Raw genomic sequence first — 20,402 nt, forward strand, 5'->3', positions numbered from 1 at the left:
AACAGTGATGAGTTGTATCCAAATTTAGAGAGGGAATGAGAAGGCCTACAGTATTATGTCAAGCAGCCACTCGGGTAGATGTTAAATTCGGACATTGGAGATGCTAAAATGTCCCTTGACTTAGTTTAGAATGGACAGTTTACACTCAGCTGCCACTGCATCCAAAGGTGATCGATATGATCATCACAGTCCACCCACTGTAGATGAGGGTAGGGTAGGGTGATGACCAGTCTTTGTTACTCACTTCCTTCCCTATGTCGCTTTTTTTTCTTACCACATGCCTTTCTTTTATTCCCTCCACTGCCTTTCCCTGTATTTCCCCTCCCTTTCTGCATTGGAAACAAACGGCCTGCTATTGCGTAACCTGCGGGTTTGCTATGCTGTGCCTCGATGCTCCACACAGGACATCCTGGGCTACAATAGTTCATTTGATATAGCCTACTACTGTGCTAACGGTGACTGGAGAGAGGGGCGGGGGGAGGGGAGGCTTGAAGCAGAGGGTGTGTCAAATCAAATGCCGTTTGCATTCCTAAGGAGCGTATAAACCAGTATCTAAGACGCGTATGTAAGAGACAGAGGAACTGGTAAGAAAAACTTTTAAACCTGATAAGAAAAACTTTTAAACCTGATAATACAAGAACGGAGAGCCATTGAAAACTTTAAAACGCACTCAAACTTTTTTGGTGAATCAAGAAGCCATCACCCAAGACAAAGTAAGTATTTTTTCATTAATTCGTATTTAGATGAGCTATTTATAAAATGCGCTTACAACTCTTGACAAATATTTACACTGTGATAGGATACTCATGTGATGAGGTTTTCCACAACTTTAGTCGGGATGCGTTTTGCTGATTTGCGAACCGTTAGAAACTCACTGCAGTTGTGCAGTGAGTGAGAAGCTCATAAAAGGCAGGCAGAGGAAAGTGCTCATGTAGCCTATTGATCATGTAGCCTAAGCAAAATACCAGGCACTTAAATGGTAGATAGAGACATAGTTATTAGCTCAGCTGAGAAATATTACGTTTCACTTGACATGGGTGGATGGGTTGATGGGTGTTAGGCCTGTTGGCTCCAGTGTCACAAGGCTCTTCTGCTCATAAAATTAAGTATTCACAATTGCAAACATAAGTCCACAGAAATATTTCAGATACCATCCTGATAATAAAACACATTTTTCTCTCCCTCCAATAAGGTTGTCTTTTTCCCTCACATCATGTTGCCTAGCTAGCACATTTGGTTCCTTGGAAGTTGTGGAAATGTACGTTTCTCATTTCCCATTGGTTCTGGGAACCAAGCTACAGGTTTCCTAGGAACCAAGCTATAACGTTCTGAGAACTGAAGTGAACATTTAGCCTGTTTTGGGAATGTTAGTTTTTAGTTTGCAGGGAGGTTCTGAGAACATTTTAATATGGTTCCCTGAAAGTTTTCCTGGGAGGTTTTATTAACGCTCTGAGAATGTAAACATTATTTTGAGTTTCTTATTTTATTCAAGCTTTATTTAACTCTACAAGTCAATTAAGAAAAATAAATACTTATTAACAATGACTCCTTAACTTTCACTGAATGTTTCAATAAGACTTAATAACACTGCTAGATTATTTTGGGTTAACATTTAACATTTTAGAACTCCAAGCACAGATAGGATAGGATTCTCTTCTCTATCCATGGAATTAGTCCACTGTGCCACAAGGATGGAGCTAATATGCCATGTTTTTTTACGCATACAAAGCTGTTCATTTTAGTCTAGTCAACTAGACCCCATAAGGGGGGAAACAAGCACTCATTAAGATCAGGTGTGGCCAATTTGTGGGTGCGGCCAACACACCTGAACACACTTAAAACTTCTCTAGGATATGTGGGACGCTAACGTCCCACTTGGCAAAAAGCCAGTAAAAATGCAGAGCGCCAAATTCAAATATATTACCATAAAAACCAAACGTTCATGAAATCACAAATGAAAGACACCAAATTAAAGCTACACTTGTTGTGAATCCAGCCAACATGTCTGATTTCAAAAAGGATTTACGGCGAAAGCACACCAAACGATTATATTAGGTCAGTAGATAGCCACAGAAAAACACAGCCATTTTTCCAGCCAAAGAGAGGAGTAACAAAAAGCAGAAATAGAGATAAAATGAATCACTAACCTTTGATGATCTTCATCAGATGACACTCATAGGACTTCATGTTACACAATACATGTATGTTTTGTTCGGTAAAGTTCATATTTATATCCAAAAATCTGAGTTTAGGCGGGACGCTACTGTCTCACTTGGCAAAAAGCCAGAGAAAATGCAGAGCGCCAAATTCAAATTAATTACTATGAAAATTACTATAAAAATCTAACTTTCATTAAATCACACATGAAAGTTACCAAATTAAAGCTACACTGGTTGTGAATCCAGCCAACATGTCAGAATTCAAATAGGCTTTTTGACGAAAGCAAACAATGCTATTATCTGAGGATAGCACAATAGTAAACAAAGAGAGAGAAGCATATTTCAACCCTGCAGGCGTGACACAAAACGCAGAAATAAAAATATAATTCATGCCTTACCTTTGATGAGCTTCTGTTGTTGGCACTCCAATATGTCCCATAAACATCACAAATGGTCCTTTGTTTTCGATTAATTCCGTCGATATATATCCAAAATGTCCTTTTATTTGGCACGTTTGATCCAGAAAAACACCGCTTCCAAATTGCTCGAACGTGACTACAAAATATCTCAAAGGTTACCTGTAAACTTTGACAAAAAATGTCAAACTACTTTTGTAATACAACTTTAGGTATTTTTTAACGTTGATAATCGATCAAATTGAAGACGGGATGATCTGTGTTCAATACAGGATTAAAACCAACTATAGCCAGCTTTCTGCTCACGTGCTTCTATCTAACAGGACACTTAATGTGACTCTCGTTCAAGATGGCCGTACTTCTTCATTACACAAAGGAATAACCTCAACCAATTTCTCAAGACTGTTGACATCCAGTGGAAGCGGTAGGAACTGCAAGCAGGTCAATTAGAAATCTGGTTTCCCAATGAAAAATCATTGAAAAGAGAGTGACCTCAAAAAAAGAAAAATCTGAATGGTTTGTCCTCGGGGTTTCGCCTGCTAAATAAGTTCTGTTATACTCACAGACATGATTCAAACAGTTTTAGAATCTTCGGAGTGTTTTCTATCCAAATATACTAGCAATATGCATATCTTATCTTCTGGGGATGAGTAGCTGGCAGTTGAATTTGGGTATGCTTTTCATCCAAACGTGAAAATGCTGCCCCCTATCCTAGAGAAGTTTTAACAAGATAGAAGATAGAGAGTTTTGTTGATGCTGAGAACGGATTGTATATGTTTTTAAATAACATTATTAAAACATTCTCTGAACGTTACTAAAGTTTTCTTGTGTTTAAAAAAAATACGTTTTTCTTAAGATTCTCTGAACAATTTGAGAACTTTACTTTAAATAGTGAGGAAATGAGGAAATCTATAGGAAACCATGAGGAAATCTATAGGAAACATTATGCTACAGTACTGAAATTCCCAAAGAAGAACGTTGTTTCTTAACATTCTCTGAACAATTTCATAACATTCCCAATGTCAAACCAGTTGGAGAACGTTCCTAGAACATTACCAAAATGTAAATGTTTGAATTTTTAACCTTCTGTTAAAGTAATGAAGTACCAAGAAAAGAAAGTTCCTTAAATGTGCTGAGAACGTTCCAAAGCCAAGCAACTATCCTGCACCATTTCCAGAAAGTTGTGGGAAGGTTGTATGCAAAATAACCATAGGACAACAACACTCTGACCAAGCGCTAAGAAACAAATGGTTCTCAAAACATTATGTGCTAGCTGGTGTGCTTCGACAACCAATGAAAAATCATGTGGCATTTTTACCCTTTATCCTATGACCTCTGCCATCATTTCAATCTGGCCCTCCAATCTGGCCCTCAAACCATCATGGTCACCTAATAATCCCCAGTTTACAATTGGCTCATTCATCCCCCTCCTCTCCCCTGTAACTATTCCCCAGGTCGTTGCTGCAAATGAGAACGTGTTCTCAGTCAACTTACCTGGTAAAATAACGGAAATAAATAAATTTCACCTCTCATGTGGTCTAATGACCTTTGTTCTCAAACAAGTGGAGATAGAATATATGTTGCATGCCATTTCATTTTTAAACAAATGCTGATTGTGGTTGTTATCTACATCAGGCATCAATTTGAGGGATGTTTTATGTGTGTTGTGGAAGCAGGCTTCAACTCATTGTATTTGGGTGTTGTTGTTGGAAAAGTGCATTGAATTAGAAGCTCTTATCTCAGTGGCCCGTGTTCATTCCAATCATGCTAGCAAGGTGCTAACTGCCAAAACAAACCCACTGTGCGGGAGGGAGGGAAACAGGTGGAGGGACAAGGGCAGGCACGGGTGAAAGAGAGGACCATGGAAACATCGGGGAGTGGTGCTAGAGACAGGGCGGTTTTGGGTGGGATCCCAATTGTATGTTGCAATCAATTTTGACGTTGGCATTTGCATTTGTCATCATTGTTACATGATAAGTAATGCTTCTGACATGTATTGCTCTTTTTCAAAAACACAATACGGTCTCTTTCTGCATATTCTTAGGACATTTGGATGACTGTAAGGGAGGGGAACATTATTGGACCAGCATGTGGACTAAGGAGTTTCGAAATCAGTCACTCACGCAGGAATGCATTCAGCTATACAAGCACACACACACACACACACACACACAGTAAGCACACACACACACTAAGCCCACCACACACACTAAGCCCACCATGACTGCACACCCCTCTGCTACACCCGCTCGCTGTTCTCTCTACTCCCTCTGAGCTTCTCCCTATGTTCTTTCTATTTTGCTCTCTTAGCAGTCTTAATTATCAAAAGGTTTGTGAAACTTTTTCACTAGCCTCTACACACATTAAAGTGTCTTTTATGTTTAGACACAGCAGATAAAGTACAGATGGAGACCATGGTTGGAAACTTCTCGTGGTCTTCTTTAAACATGCTTCATGTTCTTCTTGTTTTTAACTCACCTGACCTCTGACATTTGACATTGAACTCCCATTATGTTTAGAGTTGAAGCCTGAACTCTAGCCTGGATCCACTCAGATTCATAGTCTCATGGTTCCCCTAACCTTTCAGTTTGATGAATGGCGGTCTAAAAATATGAACTAGACTAGATGTAACTGGGACTAATTAAGTGCTCTGCGTTGTCATGAAAATATGATTATTGTTTCCCGTCATTTCTAGAGATTACACACACATACATCTGTGGCTAGGTGGGGCTGTAGGGTCCGGTATCAATCAGTGAGTCAAGAGTTATGGTGGGGTGTTTGGGGAATTTGGGGAGTGTCTGACCTGGGACAAAAGGCTAACTACCCTGGCATGCTTCGGGAAAGGCAGACTGTTGTAAAAAAGTGTGAGTCAGGAATGTGGTAATTGTGAGAAAATATTCAAAAGAAAACAAGCTAGTTTCTGGAATGGAGGGAGAAAAGATGTAAGCGGAGAGAATAATAAAATAACAGTCTCATCTCTAACTTCTGTATCACCCCTCTAACAGTCTCATCTCTCATCTCTAACTTCTGTATCACCCCTCTAACAGTCTCGTCTGTAACTTCTGTATCACCCCTCTCAGAATGCCAGGAGACCGGTCGACGGTAAGTGGTTCTGATGTGGGCCGTTTCCATGGCGTCGCCCCTACCACAGTGCAGATAACCAACCAGAAGGAGGCGGAGTCTAATTCTAAGGAACAGGGAGGCTGTCGCCGTTGGTTTCAGAAGATGTGCCCCTGCTGCTGTCGACGCCAGAGCAGCTCGTATGACATCACAGACACTGTCATCACGGATGACGGGGTGAAACCGGCCACGCTCCCCGAGTCTCCACAGCCCCACACTGGAGACAACGAGCTAGAAGGTAGGTTACATAAAGCAACAGAATCAGTCAAGTCAAATTCATTAGTTCATAATAGTAACCCTATAGGAAAAACCCCTGGCCCTATATATAAGCAGTAAGCACTGACCATTGCATTAACTTGTTAAATCTCCCTCTCAGAGCTGATGTTGTCAGTGCGCTCGGTGGATCTACTGAGCTCTAAGACAGGTCAGAACCGCCTAGAGCATCACACCAACCTTTACCATGGCAATGAGCTCATCATCCGACGTGGCCAGACGTTCCAGATAGAACTGGACCTGTCGCGACCTTTCAACTCCAACACAGACAACCTCCACCTGGAACTCAAGACAGGTCAGTTTGACTTTGAGGGCTCTCACAAAAAGGCTATTTTGTTATCCTTGGTACAGTACAGTATGTCCTTTACATGAAGCAGTACATTATATACTATCAAGTTCTAGGATGTGTCCAGCTGTTTCCTGGCTCCCCAGACACAAGAAAGGAACATAGGCAGTTGTGACATTAGAATTGTGAACATTATTTACACTGCTTAAGACATATAGTGAACTCCAAAAGTATTGGGACAGTGTGATTTCTTTCTTTGTTTGTAACTGTCTCACTCATCTGTAACTGTCTCACTCATCACTATTCACGATTCATTCAGGATTATCCGCTAGCCGAGCCCCTAGTTGGTTTTTATGACTTTGGTAGTATATTATGGCTGAAGCTCACAAGTAATGCCATTACTTTTACTCCACCACATATTGCTGTTTTGATGGGGCCAGGAGTTTTTCCTGATCTTGTGAGCTGACCAGGAAGAACTCCTCTTCTTTCATACCAACTGCTGCAGAGGTGAAGGGTCAAAGCCCTTGTTACTCAGGCTCTATATATAGCCCAGTTTCCTGTCAGTCATATGGGCAGGAAAAACACATCTTTAATTCCCTTTCACAACTATGATTCATTCTAAGAAGAGGAAATCATATGATATGAAAGAAGGATGCTCTATAGTTGTTGCCTTAAATGACTTCCTGAGTGTGTCTGACAATACCTTGGAGGTCTGACAGAGAAAAAGGTCTCCTGCACACTATGTTTATTTGCAAATTGACACATGCAATTTTTCCGTCATAAGGAATCCAAACTATGGAGATAATAAGGATTCAGCGGCTGGCCTTACTAACAATGCAAGGAGAGAGACAGTGTTCAGATAGATTTTCTCTCAACAAGCGCTTAGAGAGACAGAGAGAAACCCATTAGCTTAAAGCAAAACACCAGCCTAGAGATATGATTGGCCTACGCACACAGGCACACATACTTTATGAGGTTCTATATGTTTGTGAGGACGTTCTGTGCCTATGCTCTCAGTGGAGTTTTCACAGTACTACACTATGTTTATCACAGCTGAACTGAACTGTATGACAGTGACACATTTGTGGTTTACACTTGGTTTGGCACTGTCACTCTCTGGGACAGCAGACTATGAATTGCAATGATGTGGATACTGTGGTTTTTCTCACTTTTCTGCATACAAGATTACCATTAAAGATAGACCACTGTCATTCCACTATCTTACCTTATTTCATATCTTTTAAGGTAAATTCAATTCAAACGTTTCACTGGTTTGCAGAGCTTTCTCTTGCTCTTTCACACATGCAAGTACAGGCAAGCAAGCACACATGTACATACTCATTCACTCTGTATAAATAGTTAACATTGACATTTGCCAAGTAGAGTGTGACGGTATTGGAATTGCCATCTCCATGGTTATGAGAGGAATGTGATTTCCTGCCTCTACAATAGAATGTGTGTGCCAGTCATGTGCAGCTGTTAAGGGTGTGTATGTTTTACTCTATGCACATTTAAATGTTGGTTTAGTGTGGTCCTTTTGTGACTAAAGACTGAGCCCTTTGACATGTTCAGGAAAGGTAGGAATGCAATGTGGGTTGGCTCAGTTTCCATCAGAGATAAGAGAACAATCAATATCTATCTGGGGTGTGTTCGGAAATGAAATCTGGAGTGCCAGAGTGCGCTCTGGGCGTTCGTAAATTCAGAGCTTTGTCAGATTGTAGGTTTGTAAATTCAGAGCTTTGTCAGATTGTAGGTTTGTAAATTCAGAACTTTGTCAGATTGTAGGTTTGTAAATTCAGAGCTTTGTCAGATTGTAGGTTTGTAAATTCAGAGCATTGTCAGATTGTAGGTTTGTAAATTCAGAGTGTTTCGCTCTCGGAGCGTTCAGAGCGCACACTGGACGCTCTGGCAGAGGAGTAGGGTTGATCCAAGTGTTCAGACCTCACAACTGCAGTCAAGCACCCAAGCTAACTGGCTAACTTTGGCTAGCTTGCTAGCTACTTCCAGACAAAAATGAGAGAACACCTCACTCAGACCATTTTACTGCACTAGCAGAGCTGGTTAGGCTGTTTTCATGTTATCCAGAGCGTTGGTGACTGTAACTGTGCTGCTGGCAACAATTTAATTATGCTTTTGTGCTGACGTTTAACGAGACCGGCCATATTCAACAGGTGTTGAGCGTTCGTAAATTCATCAGTTATTCTGCGCTCTGGCACACTCAGACGAGAGTGCTCTGAAATTGAAGTAGGTAGCCAGAGTGAATTTACAAACGCACCTCTGTACATTGCGTAGTTTGTTGAGGTGGGTTTCAGGCACCACTACACTTATTATACCAATATTACACTTGTTATTACACTGTTATTACATTGCTATTACATTAATTGGTACCGGAGTGCCAAGTCTAGGACCAAAAGGCTCCTCAACAGCTTCTACCCCCAAGCCATAAAACTGCTGAACAATTAATAAAATCACCACTGGACAATTTACATTGACCCCCCCTCCCTTTTGTACACTGCTGCTACTCGCTGTTTATTATCTATGCATAGTCACTTCACCCCCACCTACATGTACAAATTACCTAAACTAGCCTGTACCCCCGCACACTGATTTGGTACCGGTGCCCCCTGTATATAGCCTCGTTATTGTTATTGTGTTACTTTTTATTATTACTTTTTATTTTAGTCTACTTGGTAAATATTTTCTTAAAAAACAGTGCAGTTCAAGAAGAGTTATGGGCTTGTAAATAAGCATTTCACGGTAAAGTCTACACTTGTTGTATTCGGCATACGTGACAAATAAAGTTTGATTTTGATTTGAATTACACTGTTATTACATGGATATTACACTGATATTGCACTGTTACTACACTGCTTAAATCACCCTGAAGCTTTGTTTTACTACCCTGATAATTGTAAACTGATCCTTTATTAATTTGTCTGACAGGACCCCTCCCCATGGTGTCTAAGGGCACACACATCATAATTAAATTGGTGGAGGAACTGGAGGACCACAGCTGGGAGGCCAAGATTGTGAAGCAGAACGGCAACAGGATCAAGCTGTCCGTAAACTCGCATCCCAAAGCCGTGATTGGCCAGTACAAGCTCACTGTGATGGTGAAGTGCCCTAAGCGGGAGGTGGCCATCACACACGACCCCAGCAAAGACGTCATCATGCTGTTCAACCCATGGTGTGAAGGTAAGGATGAGTGGAGTGTTATGAGACAGCAGAAGGTAGAGAGAAGAAGAGAGGAGGTAGATAGAGAGACAAAAGTTGCGCTTTGATTAGGTTGCCTAGCAAACTGGGTGGGCAGGGTTTGCATGTTTGGGACCATTGCCACTGACGTCCAAACAACACCCACCCGTGCTCACAAAGTGTGAAACAAGTGGGGCAAACAAAGATATTGCATTGAATCACAATTCAGCTTCGATGCTGCATATAGGTCTAGTGTTTCAATGTTGTTATTCCTTTGCAATAGGGACAGCCAAATTCAAACACCAGGGCCAAGTGTGACAGATCCCAGAACAGACACAGAGGAGGCTGGTTCTGGGACTACAATTTATCCTCTTGGTCTCTCAGAACAGCACTAATGTAAATGTACACATAGGCAGGGCACGTAGCTCACTGCCCAATAACGTGTTGCTATCCATCACAAAAAGAGTCACTGCTTGACCGAGAACATTTTTCATTCTCTGGCTGTGAGTCAAGACCACACGTCCATTTTGCTTGGGACTCTGGTATTTGCCAATTGATGTTGACCTGCTTTACCGTTATTGTCTCTAACTGTTCAATTAAAACCTGTCTTTTGAGGTCTCTGGAATTAAAACACTTTCAGGATGTGTGTTTTGATTCATTAAAACTAAAGATGTACATGCACATACTTGGTAAAAGTAAAATAAATTGAAACTGGTTATATTGATTTAAATATGCTTTGTTTAATCTGATTAAGATGTTTGTTCTGCCTTCTGGAAAGGGTTTTGTTTGAATAGCGCTATCTGTCTTTAATTGCACTGTTTGGCAGGTAGCCCCATCCTTTCCTGTCATAAAAGTTGACATTCCACAATTACTGTACAAACCGCCTTAGGACCATATGATGGAAGCACAACAGCTGGTGGCAATCTCTCTCTCTTTCTCTCTCTCTCTCTCATTATCTCTCTCTTTCATTCTTTCTCTCTCTCTCTCTCTCATTCTCTCGGAGCGCTTGTTGAGAGGAAATCTATACAATGCAGCCCTATTCCCATAAATGAGCTGGGCCCCTCTGTGAGCTCCAGACATTGTGTTAGTAACAGTTAACCCTCTCCTGGCTACACTGACTCTCCCTGGTGTTTATCAAAATAGTAATTTAGTACGTAAGACAGACATGACAATGTTGTGGACTGTGAATGAAACAACATTTAAGAAATGTCATGCAAAAACATACACATTTCACCTGTAACTCCAGGAGTGAATAAATGCATACCTAATCTTTGTCCCCTGGTTCTCTCTCTCTCTCCTTAGTTGACACAGTGTACATGGATGACGAGGAGGAGAAGAAGGAGTATGTGCTGAATGACATAGGAAGACTCTACTATGGTACAGAGACACAGATTGGAGCTCGCACATGGAACTATGGACAGGTATTAGACAGGGAGCAAATCAAGTGTGGTTGGATTGAAATCTTTTTGCAAATTCCAGTCATTCTGCAAACCCCAGTCTTTCTGCAAACCCGTCATTCTGCAAACCACAGTCATTCTGCAAACCCCAGTCTTTCTGCAAACCCCAGTCTTTCTGCAAAACCCAGTCTTTCTGCAAACCCGTCATTCTGCAAACCCGTCATTCTGCAAACCACAGTCATTCTGCAAACCCCAGTCTTTCTGCAAACCCGTCATTCTGCAAACCACAGTCATTCTGCAAACCACAGTCTTTCTGCAAACCCGTCATTCTGCAAACCCGTCATTCTGCAAACCCGTCATTCTGCAAACCCCAGTCATTCTGCAAACCCGTCATTCTGCAAACCACAGTCATTCTGCAAACCCCAGTCATTCTGCAAACCCCAGTCTTTCTGCAAACCACAGTCATTCTGCAAACCCCAGTCATTCTGCAAACCCCAGTCTTTCTGCAATCCCCAGTCATTCTGCAAACCCCAGTCATTCTGCAAACCCCAGTTTTTCTGCAAACCCCAGTCTTTCTGCAAACCCCAGTCATTCTGCAAACCCCAGTCATTCTGCAAAGCCCAGTCATTCTGCAAAGCCCAGTCATTCTGCAAACCACAGTCATTCTGCAAACCCGTCATTCTGCAAACCCCAGTCATTCTGCAAACCCCAGTCATTCTGCAAACCCCAGTCATTCTGCAAACCCCAGTCATTCTGCAAACCCCAGTCATTCTGCAAACCCCAGTCATTCTGCAAAGCCCAGTCATTCTGCAAACCCCAGTCATTCTGCAAACCCCAGTCATTCTGCAAACCCCAGTCATTCTGCAAAGCCCAGTCTTTCTGCAAAGCCCAGTCATTTAAGAAGCAGCCTCTGTTTATACCTTGTTTTGACCTCCATCCTCTCTTCCATCTCACCGTGTCTGTCTGTTTCCTCCTGTTTGTGCTCTTCAGTTCCTTGAGGGGATGCTGGAGGCCTGTCTCTATGTGCTGGAGAAGAGTGAGATCCCTCCGTCTGGTAGAGGAGATTCTGTCAACGTGGTCAGAGTCATATCTGCCATGGTGAGTTACCGGTCAACTTATATGACATTCAGTAGTGAACGTACAACATGTTTCTCATACTCCACATACTTTCAATGTATTTATGCCTGTCAAATCATCTTTATGAACGATTGATCTGAATTATGCTGAGGTATGCTGATGTCAATTTCATTACCATTACTGTATTATTGTAGAAAAAAAGATATGTTCTCAATAACTTACCTGGTTAGATAAACCACCTGCTATACTTTATCTTACTGTAATCATCCTAATATTCATATATTCCTTAATTCCCTTAGTTTACTTTTAGGTTGTGTGTATTGTGTGTATTGTTGTGAATTATTAGATATTACTGCACTGTTGGAACTAGAAACACAAGTATTTTGCTACACCCACAATAACATCTGCTAAACATGTGCAACTGACCAATAAAATTTGATTTGACTCTTTCTAATTCTCTCTCTCCCTTTGATGCATCAGATCAACTCCCCAGATGACAATGGGGTCCTGGCAGGAAACTGGTCAGGGAACTATGTAGGAGGAGTTTCCCCTACAGCCTGGAGTGGCAGTGTGGACATTCTGATGAAATACCACAAGGAGGGAGGCCAGCCTGTCAAATACGGACAGTGCTGGGTCTTCTCTGGCGTTACCACCACAGGTGTGTGTGTGTGTGTGTGTGTGTGTGTGTGTGTGTGTGTGTGTGTGTGTGTGTGTGTGTGTGTGTGTGTGTGTGTGTGTGTGTGTGTGTGTGTGTGTGTGTGTGTGTGTGTGTGTGTGTGTGTGTGTGTGTGTGCGTGTGTGCCCGTACTAGTTTCTACATATGTGTTTTGCATACCTAGACACAGTGGCAATATGATGATCCATCATGATCCACACAGGCCCGTATGTTGTAGTGATGCGCGGGTTGACTCATAACCCGCAGTCCCCTGGTTATAGCCGCGGGCGGGTTTAGGGTCATTAAGTATTTTGTGGATGAAGGGCGGGTGGGTTGAATGAAGAGAAAGCAAGCAAAGAAAGCAAGGTTTTTCTTTCATTATTTTAGGCTATCTGGCATTAGTGCGTAAGCCTAAGCTTTAAGGTCTATAACTGTACACTCGCCAATAGCTTACATGCTAATCACCAAATGCTTTTGCGAACGAGCAGAAATAGTATTTGGGCCTGAGCTACAGACATTATATTGGTCCCCTAAAACAGGACTAGTAAAGGCCCAGTGCACTACATTTGAACACATTCTTTATTAAGACTTTTATTTTTATTCAGATTTTTTAGGGGGTGCTGCAGCACCCCCAGTACCCTGCTTCCCGCAGCTATGTACATGGTCCCTAAACATCTTTGCTCTGCAAAAGAAACAGAGATGACAGAGAACTTGATCGATTTCAACTAGATTGAAACATTCATTCTATCGATTTATGACATTCTGTTGAGCAAGGGTTTATTTAGTCTTCTAGGGCAACATATAATGACAGAAGAAAAGCTGCATGTATCTAATGATTATAAACAAGTTAACTAACAAATAGCCTAACAAAATGTCAGAAATGATAAGCAGAAACATATCTATATCAGGCAGGGGAAAAATCCTCCACCCCCTGTCAAAAAATCATTCCCTGTCTCTGATGGGATGGGTTATTAGCAATTGCGGGCGGGTGTTGGTGAACAAAGAGTTGGCCCGCGCACAATTAAGGCTGTGTGATGTCTCCTGTTTGCTTGCTTTTCATACCTATGCCAATTTTGTTAATCCCTAGCATTGTTTTTGCTTCATCTATGGTCACTTGACTTCATATACACTCTTTTTTAACCTGGTCTCGCTCTCTCAACCCCCCCCCCCCCCCCCCCCCAGTGCTCAGGTGTCTGGGTATACCGTGTCGTAGTGTAACAAACTTCCAGTCTGCCCATGACACTGATGTCTCACTCACAACAGACGTGTATTTGGATGAGAATATGGAGCCGCTGGACCACCTCAACTCTGACTCTGTTTGGTGAGTTATAATCCAAATGAAGTAGAGCCCAGTTTTTCCTGGCCAGGTCAAGTGCATCTAACCTGCCACAAGTTAAGAGTTCTCCACTTCAATCCAGGCCACATGAATGTATATTTGGCTTTGCTCTAAATACATAGAAATGCCTTGCCACAAATCATACTCTATAAAAAACACCTGGCTGGAGTTATAGAAATAAACGTCTTCGGTAAAACTCAAATCAAATTGTATTTATCACATGTGCCGAACACAACAAGTGTAGACTTTACAGTGAATTGCTTACTTACAAGCCCGTACCCAACAATGGAGAATTTTGTAAAAAGTAAGAAAATATTTGCTCATTTATTTTAGAAAAAATAAAATAAAGTAAAGTAAGAAAAAAAGTAACACAATAAAATAACAATAACGAGTCTATATATAAGGTGTACCGGTACCGAGTCAATGTGTGGGGGTACAGGTTAGTCGAGGTAATTGAGGTAATATGTACTGCACATGTAGGTAGGGGTAAAGTGACTATGCAAAGATAATAAACAGTGAATAGCAGCAGCGTGAAAAAAGGGGATCAATGCAAATAGCAGTGTTATGGCTTGGGGGTCGCTGTTAAGGAGCCTTTTTGACCTGGACTTGGCGCTCCGGTACAGTCCATGACTAGGATGGCTGGAGTCTTTGACCCTTTTTAGGGCTTTCCTCTGACACCGCCTGGTATAGAGGTCCTGGATGGCAGGAAGCTTGGCCCCAGTGATGTACTGGGCCGTAAGCACTACCCTCTGTAGCGCCTTGCGGTCAGATACTCCTAACTATGTAATCCCAACAACCCCCTTCTCTGTGTAGGAACTTCCATGTATGGAACGACTGTTGGATGTCCAGGCCAGACCTTCCTCCTGGTATGGGTGGCTGGCAGGCGCTAGACTCCACCCCCCAGGAGACCAGCCAGGGGACCTTCCGCTGTGGCCCCGCCTCTGTCACCGCCATCCGCACTGGCCAGGTCTACCACAAATATGACACGCCCTTCGTCTTCGCTGAGGTGAGCTCTATGAGAAGGAGATAGTTGAAGATCTATGATCAGTTGTAAATACTAATAATAAAATATGACATTTAGTAGATGCTTTTATCCAAAGCGACTTAGTCATGCGTGGCCCTGGGAATCGAACCAACAATCCTGCAGTTGCAAGCGCCATGATCTACCAATTGAGACATACTTCATCTTACATATCACAGATCTCAAATTAGAGAAGAAATGGCTAAACTGACCTTGGATTACTTCCTATCATTTATCAAATATTACACACTTTCCCTGTTTCTCCATGAATGAATGGTGCTGATCCTGCCTGTCTGTCTGTGTCTCCTCAGGTGAACAGTGATAAGATCTACTGGCAGAGGAACCTGGACGGTACCTTCACTCAGATCCACAGTGAGAAGAAGGCTGTGGGACACTTCATCAGCACCAAAGCTGTGGGCTCTGATGAGCGCGCTGACATCACACACATGTACAAACACACCGAAGGTACAGTGATGTCATCATGCACTTCAATACACTGTCAGAGGGTCGCTTGGTAACCGTATTTACACATGGAATAACACTCAGGTTGTAAGGGTGACATCACTCACCTGTAAAGACAAGACGTGCTTCTACACCTGCATTGCTTGCTGTTTGGGGTTTTAGGCTGGGTTTCTGTACAGCACTTCGAGATATTAGCTGATGTACGAAGGGCTATATAAAATAAACTTGATTGATTGATTGATTGACTAGGTAGCCTAGTGGGGGTTGACAGGTAGCCTAGTGGTTAGAGCGTTGGGCCAGTAACTGAAAGGTTGCTAGATCAAATCCCTGAGTTAACAAGGTAAAAATCTGTCGTTCTACCCCTGAACAAGGCAGTTAACCCACTGTTCCAAGGCTGTCATTGTAAATAAGAATTTGTTCTTAACTGACTTGCCTAGTTAAATGAAATCATCTGAGATCAGGCTATGAGGAAGGTGCCACACTCGGTCAAAAACAACAACCATGCACCTGCAATGAACAGCATTTTCAATATAGACATCAGGGATAGTCAGATAATCACACTGTCATTACCTGGGATAATGAGGTTTTTGATTGAAAATAGCACACACAAACAATAATCTCCCCTCTCTGATCCCCCCCACTAACTAGAATCAGAAGAAGAGCGCATTGCTGTGGAGACGGCCAGTCGCTATGGCACCAGGCCTGATGTGTACTCCACGCCCATGGCGAAGGACGTGAGCGTGGAGGTGAAGATGGAGGGGGAGGGGCCTCGTATGGGGGAAGATGCCCAGCTGACCATCGTGGTGACCAACCTGAGCTCCCAGCCGCGCAGGACCACGCTCCACAGCCAGGTGGCCGTCATGTACTACACCGGGGTGCTGAAGGGAACCGTCCAGAAAAACAAACTGCCTGTTGAACTCATGCCCAATGAAGGTGAGTCAGGAAGGGGAATAGTTGGAGGATGTTGCCCCTAACTGCTACAGGGTCAGATAATTGTCATACTCCTAGTTGTTATGGGTATTGGGGTAATCTGATCCTAGACCTGTGGTTTGGAGCAACTTCTATCTCAACCCAACTGAGGCCAGCAGCATTCCCCTTTTCAGCTCAGTAACAATATTGTCTCCACTCTGCATTTGCTGTTACCACATGTGTATCCTCAATCCTCTCATCTGACCCCTGTACTGTAGTATGTGTAGTAATCTCAATTTCTCTTCCTCCTCCTCAGTGAAGACCATGCAGTGGGTCCTACCCTACCAGAGCTACCAGAACCAGTTGGTGGACCAGGCTGCTCTGATGTTGACTCTGTCTGGACGGGTCTCTGAGACCCAGCAGGTCCTTGCCACTCAGACCAACTTCAGGCTCCGCACACCTGACCTCAACATCGAGGTAAGACGCAACTTAGCTTTAGCACAACCTGTCACTGGATTCCTATGAGGTTCAAATTGGAATTTAAAAAGTTATATTTGAGCAACAGTATTGTATACAGTATGCTGGTTATGTTCAGTTCTCTATTTAAATATACAGTTGAAGTCGGAAGTTTACATACACCTTAGCCAAATACATTAAACTCAGTTTTTCACAATTCCTGACATTTAATCCTAGTAAAGATTCCCTGTCTTAGGTCAGTTAGGATCACCAATTTATTTTAAGAATGTGAAGTGTCAGAATAATGGTAAAGAGAATGATTAATTTCAGCTTTTATTTCTTTCGTCCCAGTGGGTCAGAAGTTTACATACACTCAATTAGTATTTGGCAGCATTGCCTTTAAATTGTTTAACTTGGGTCAAACGTTTCAGGTAGCCATCCACAAGCTTCCCAAAATAACTTGGGTGAATTTTGGCCCATTCCTCCTGACAGCGCTGGTGTAACTGAGTCAGGTTTATAGGCGTCCTTGCTCGCACACGCTTTTTCAGTTCTGCATACCTGAGGTCAGGGCTTTGTGATTGCCATTCCAATACCTTGACTTTGTTGTCCTTAAGCCATTTTGCCACAACTTTGGAAGTATGCTTGGAGTCATTATCCATTTGGAAGACCCATTTGCGACCAAGCTTTAACTTCCTGATTGATGTCTTGAGATGTTGCTTCAATATATCCACATAATTTTCAGTCCTCATGTTGCCAGTTCCTCCTGCAGCAAATCACCCCCACAACATGATGCTGCCACCCCCGTGCTTCACGGTTGGGATGATGTTCTTCGGATTGCAAGCCTCCCCCTTTTTCCTCCAAACATAACGATGGTCATTATGGCCAAACAGTTCTATTTTTGTTTCATCAGACCAGAGGACATGTCTCCAGAAAGTATGATCTTTGTCCCCATGTGCAGTTGCAAACCGTAGTCTGGCTTTTTTATGGCGGTTTTGGAGCAGTGGCTTCTTCCTTGCTGAGCGGCCTTTCAGGTTATGTCGATATAGGACTCGTTTTACTGTGGATATAGATACTTTTGTACCTGTTTCCTCCAGCATCTTCACAAGGTCCTTTGCTGTTGTTCTGGGATTGATTTGCACTTTTCGCACCAAAGTACGTTTATCTCTAGGAGACAGAACGCATCTCCTTCCTGAGCGGTATGACGGCTGCGTGGTCCCATGGTGTTTATACTTGCGTACTATTGTTTGTACAGATGAAGGTGGTACCTTCAGGCGTTTGGAAATTGCTCCCAAGGATGAACCAGACTTGTGGAGGTCTACACATTTTTTTCTGAGGTCTTGGCTGATTTCTTTAGATTTTTCCATGATGTCAAACAAAGAGGCACTGAGTTTGAAGGTACACCTTGAAATACATCCACAGGTACACCTCCAATTGACTCAAATGATGTCAAATGATGTCAATTAGCCTATCAGAAGCTTCTAAAGCCATGACATCATTTTCTGGGATTTTCCAAGCTGTTTAAAGGCACAGTCAATTAAGTGTATCAAAACTTCTGACCCACTGGAATTGTGATACACTGAATTATAAGTGAAATAATCTGTCTGCAAACAATTGTTGGAATTCATGCATCTACTTCATGTCATGCACGAAGTAGATGTCCTAATCGACTTGTCAGTTTGTTAACAAGAAATTTGTGGAGTGGTTGAAAAACGAGTTTTAATGACTCCAACCTGTAAACTTCCGACTTCAACTGTATATACCAAATGCAATGCCATAGAAATTAAGTAGTACTGTTGTCTTGACTAGCGGCCATGGTACAGACTGCATACAGATGTCAGTGCCCAGATAAATAGCAACACTGTAAAGTATGATGTTGTGTTTGTTTCCTCAGCCTGAAGGGGACGCGGTGGTGGGTAAGGAGATGGCAGCCAAGATCACGTTCACCAACCCTCTGCCACATAAACTGAGGGGTGTGGTGTTTAGGGTGGAGGGACTGGGCCTGCAGAAGGTCCGTGAGGTGGTTGTGGGGTAAGATCATAAAATTAAGAATTAGAAAACGAGTAATTTAACATGATCTCTATGGGCAAGACACTGTAACCATCTCAATGTACAGATGTAGGATCTTAATTTGAGCAAGTTCGCTACAGCAGGAAAATAATCCTGCAGCAACAGGAAATGTGAATTATTATTATGTGGATTATATTTAATTTTTGTAGGGGTTGATACATTTTGTTGGGGAAAATCAAGTCTGAAATTTCTAAGTGGAAATGTAAAACTTTAAAAGCATTTTTAAAACTCAAACTACAAGTTTGCATTTCCTGCTTATATCCTACATCTGTATTAGCCTTTTCTCGGTCAATTACGCTCACATCTATATCTGTCTCTGTATTAAACCCCTCTTTGACCCTCTTCTAAGTAATGTTAACCCCCCTTTCTCTCTGTCTCGCTCTCTCAGTGATGTTGGAAGCCACTCCACGGTGACTCTGACAGAACACTTCATCCCTACCCAGGCTGGGCCCCGGAAGTTGGTAGCGGCTCTGGACTGTAAACAGCTGACACAGGTGCACGGCGTTGCTGACATCAACGTCCAGAACCAATGAGAGGGAGCCTGCAGCTCTCTCCTGTCCACTTACCTGGCCTTCAAGTCTCATCATAGAAAATGGGAAACCTTTTATTCAGTTCTCCCAAGGCATTGAATATAAGTATTGTTTGATATATTTGATATTTCATGCTGACATGTAATTATGGAAATATCCTGATCTTTGGATGAAGTTGTAAACGATTGTTAACCAGCGCTAATGTTTTTGATACGTGATATCCTAGAACCACGAGTGCTCTTTGCTCTGAAATGGATTTGCTGTTACTGTAAGGGCTGTCCACACCTATAAAGAAGAAACATCAAACTATTGTTGGGGCCATTGAAATGGTTTATGAAAAATCCTGTGGTAAATGTAATTATCTAGCTGTACATTATCTAATATTACTGTATTTTTTAACAATGTCATGGTGCTGTCATCAAAACATTTGATAAATGCACTGTATACATGCATTATAGTATTCAATTATGTTAGTGTTCAAGTATTTATGTTATCAACATGTTGGATGAAGTGTAACGTATGTAGCATAACATGTCGGTCAAATTGTATCTTATATGGCTTATTTGAAGGTGAAGCACTGGTTTGATTTTATATGAGGGTTATGCCTAAAGATGACCTTCTCGATGTGTGTGTTTATGTGAAATAACTAAAGTCAGTATTATGGCCCATTCATTGGTCATTGTGCTTCCTTGCCTTAAACTGTTCTTATGAAACAAAGAGTCAGCTCCTGAACATTAAGAGATGGAACCAAGGCCTTTGTTGACCTGTGCTCTCCTAGTGTTTTTTACTGCACTTAAAATACAAGGAAGTAAACTGTTTTAAAGAGTTGCATTTTATTGAATTAATGTATCTTTTTTTATGTATTGTCAATGTATTTTCTAGTAAAACAACTACAGACTGATGTTCCCTATTGAGTTATGTGCATGACTCCCTGGAAGACAAGCCCCGACTGAATGGAAAGGTTTGAGGAGATCAGAAAGATGCCATTAGTCACTGTAGCAACTGCATACTGTAGTAGCAGAACCTTCCATCTGCAGCCAAGTCTC

General features: G+C 42.1%; 1 protein-coding gene across 1 annotated transcript; it reads left to right on the forward strand.

Moving 5' to 3' along the window:
• Positions 1–463: 463 nt before the first annotated feature.
• On the forward strand, positions 464–20,266 carry LOC129813882 (protein-glutamine gamma-glutamyltransferase K-like). Its single transcript, XM_055866475.1, has 14 exons — positions 464–713; positions 5,656–5,933; positions 6,072–6,263; positions 9,198–9,449; positions 10,749–10,867; positions 11,834–11,941; positions 12,401–12,578; positions 13,758–13,896; positions 14,725–14,917; positions 15,244–15,397; positions 16,043–16,327; positions 16,620–16,780; positions 18,651–18,787; positions 19,215–20,266. Exons 2-14 carry the CDS (start codon positions 5,657–5,659, stop codon positions 19,357–19,359), a joined length of 2,340 nt encoding a protein of 779 aa, XP_055722450.1. The 5' UTR covers positions 464–713; position 5,656; the 3' UTR covers positions 19,360–20,266.
• The last annotated feature ends 136 nt before the right edge of the window (positions 20,267–20,402 follow it).

This window comes from Salvelinus fontinalis, chromosome 17, assembly GCF_029448725.1.
Source record: "Salvelinus fontinalis isolate EN_2023a chromosome 17, ASM2944872v1, whole genome shotgun sequence".
Taxonomy (NCBI): Eukaryota; Metazoa; Chordata; class Actinopteri; order Salmoniformes; family Salmonidae; genus Salvelinus; species Salvelinus fontinalis.

What these genes read in the sequence shown, in the direction of transcription:
- LOC129813882 (XM_055866475.1), top strand. Translation starts at nt 5,657, where the DNA reads ATGCCAGGAGACCGGTCGACGGTAAGTGGTTCTGATGTGGGCCGTTTC. An exon ending in CCACCTGGAACTCAAGACAG is followed by an intron (nt 6,264 to 9,197) that starts GTCAGTTTGACT and finishes TTTGTCTGACAG; the next exon opens with GACCCCTCCCCATGGTGTCT. An exon ending in TGAACTCATGCCCAATGAAG is followed by an intron (nt 16,328 to 16,619) that starts GTGAGTCAGGAA and finishes CCTCCTCCTCAG; the next exon opens with TGAAGACCATGCAGTGGGTC.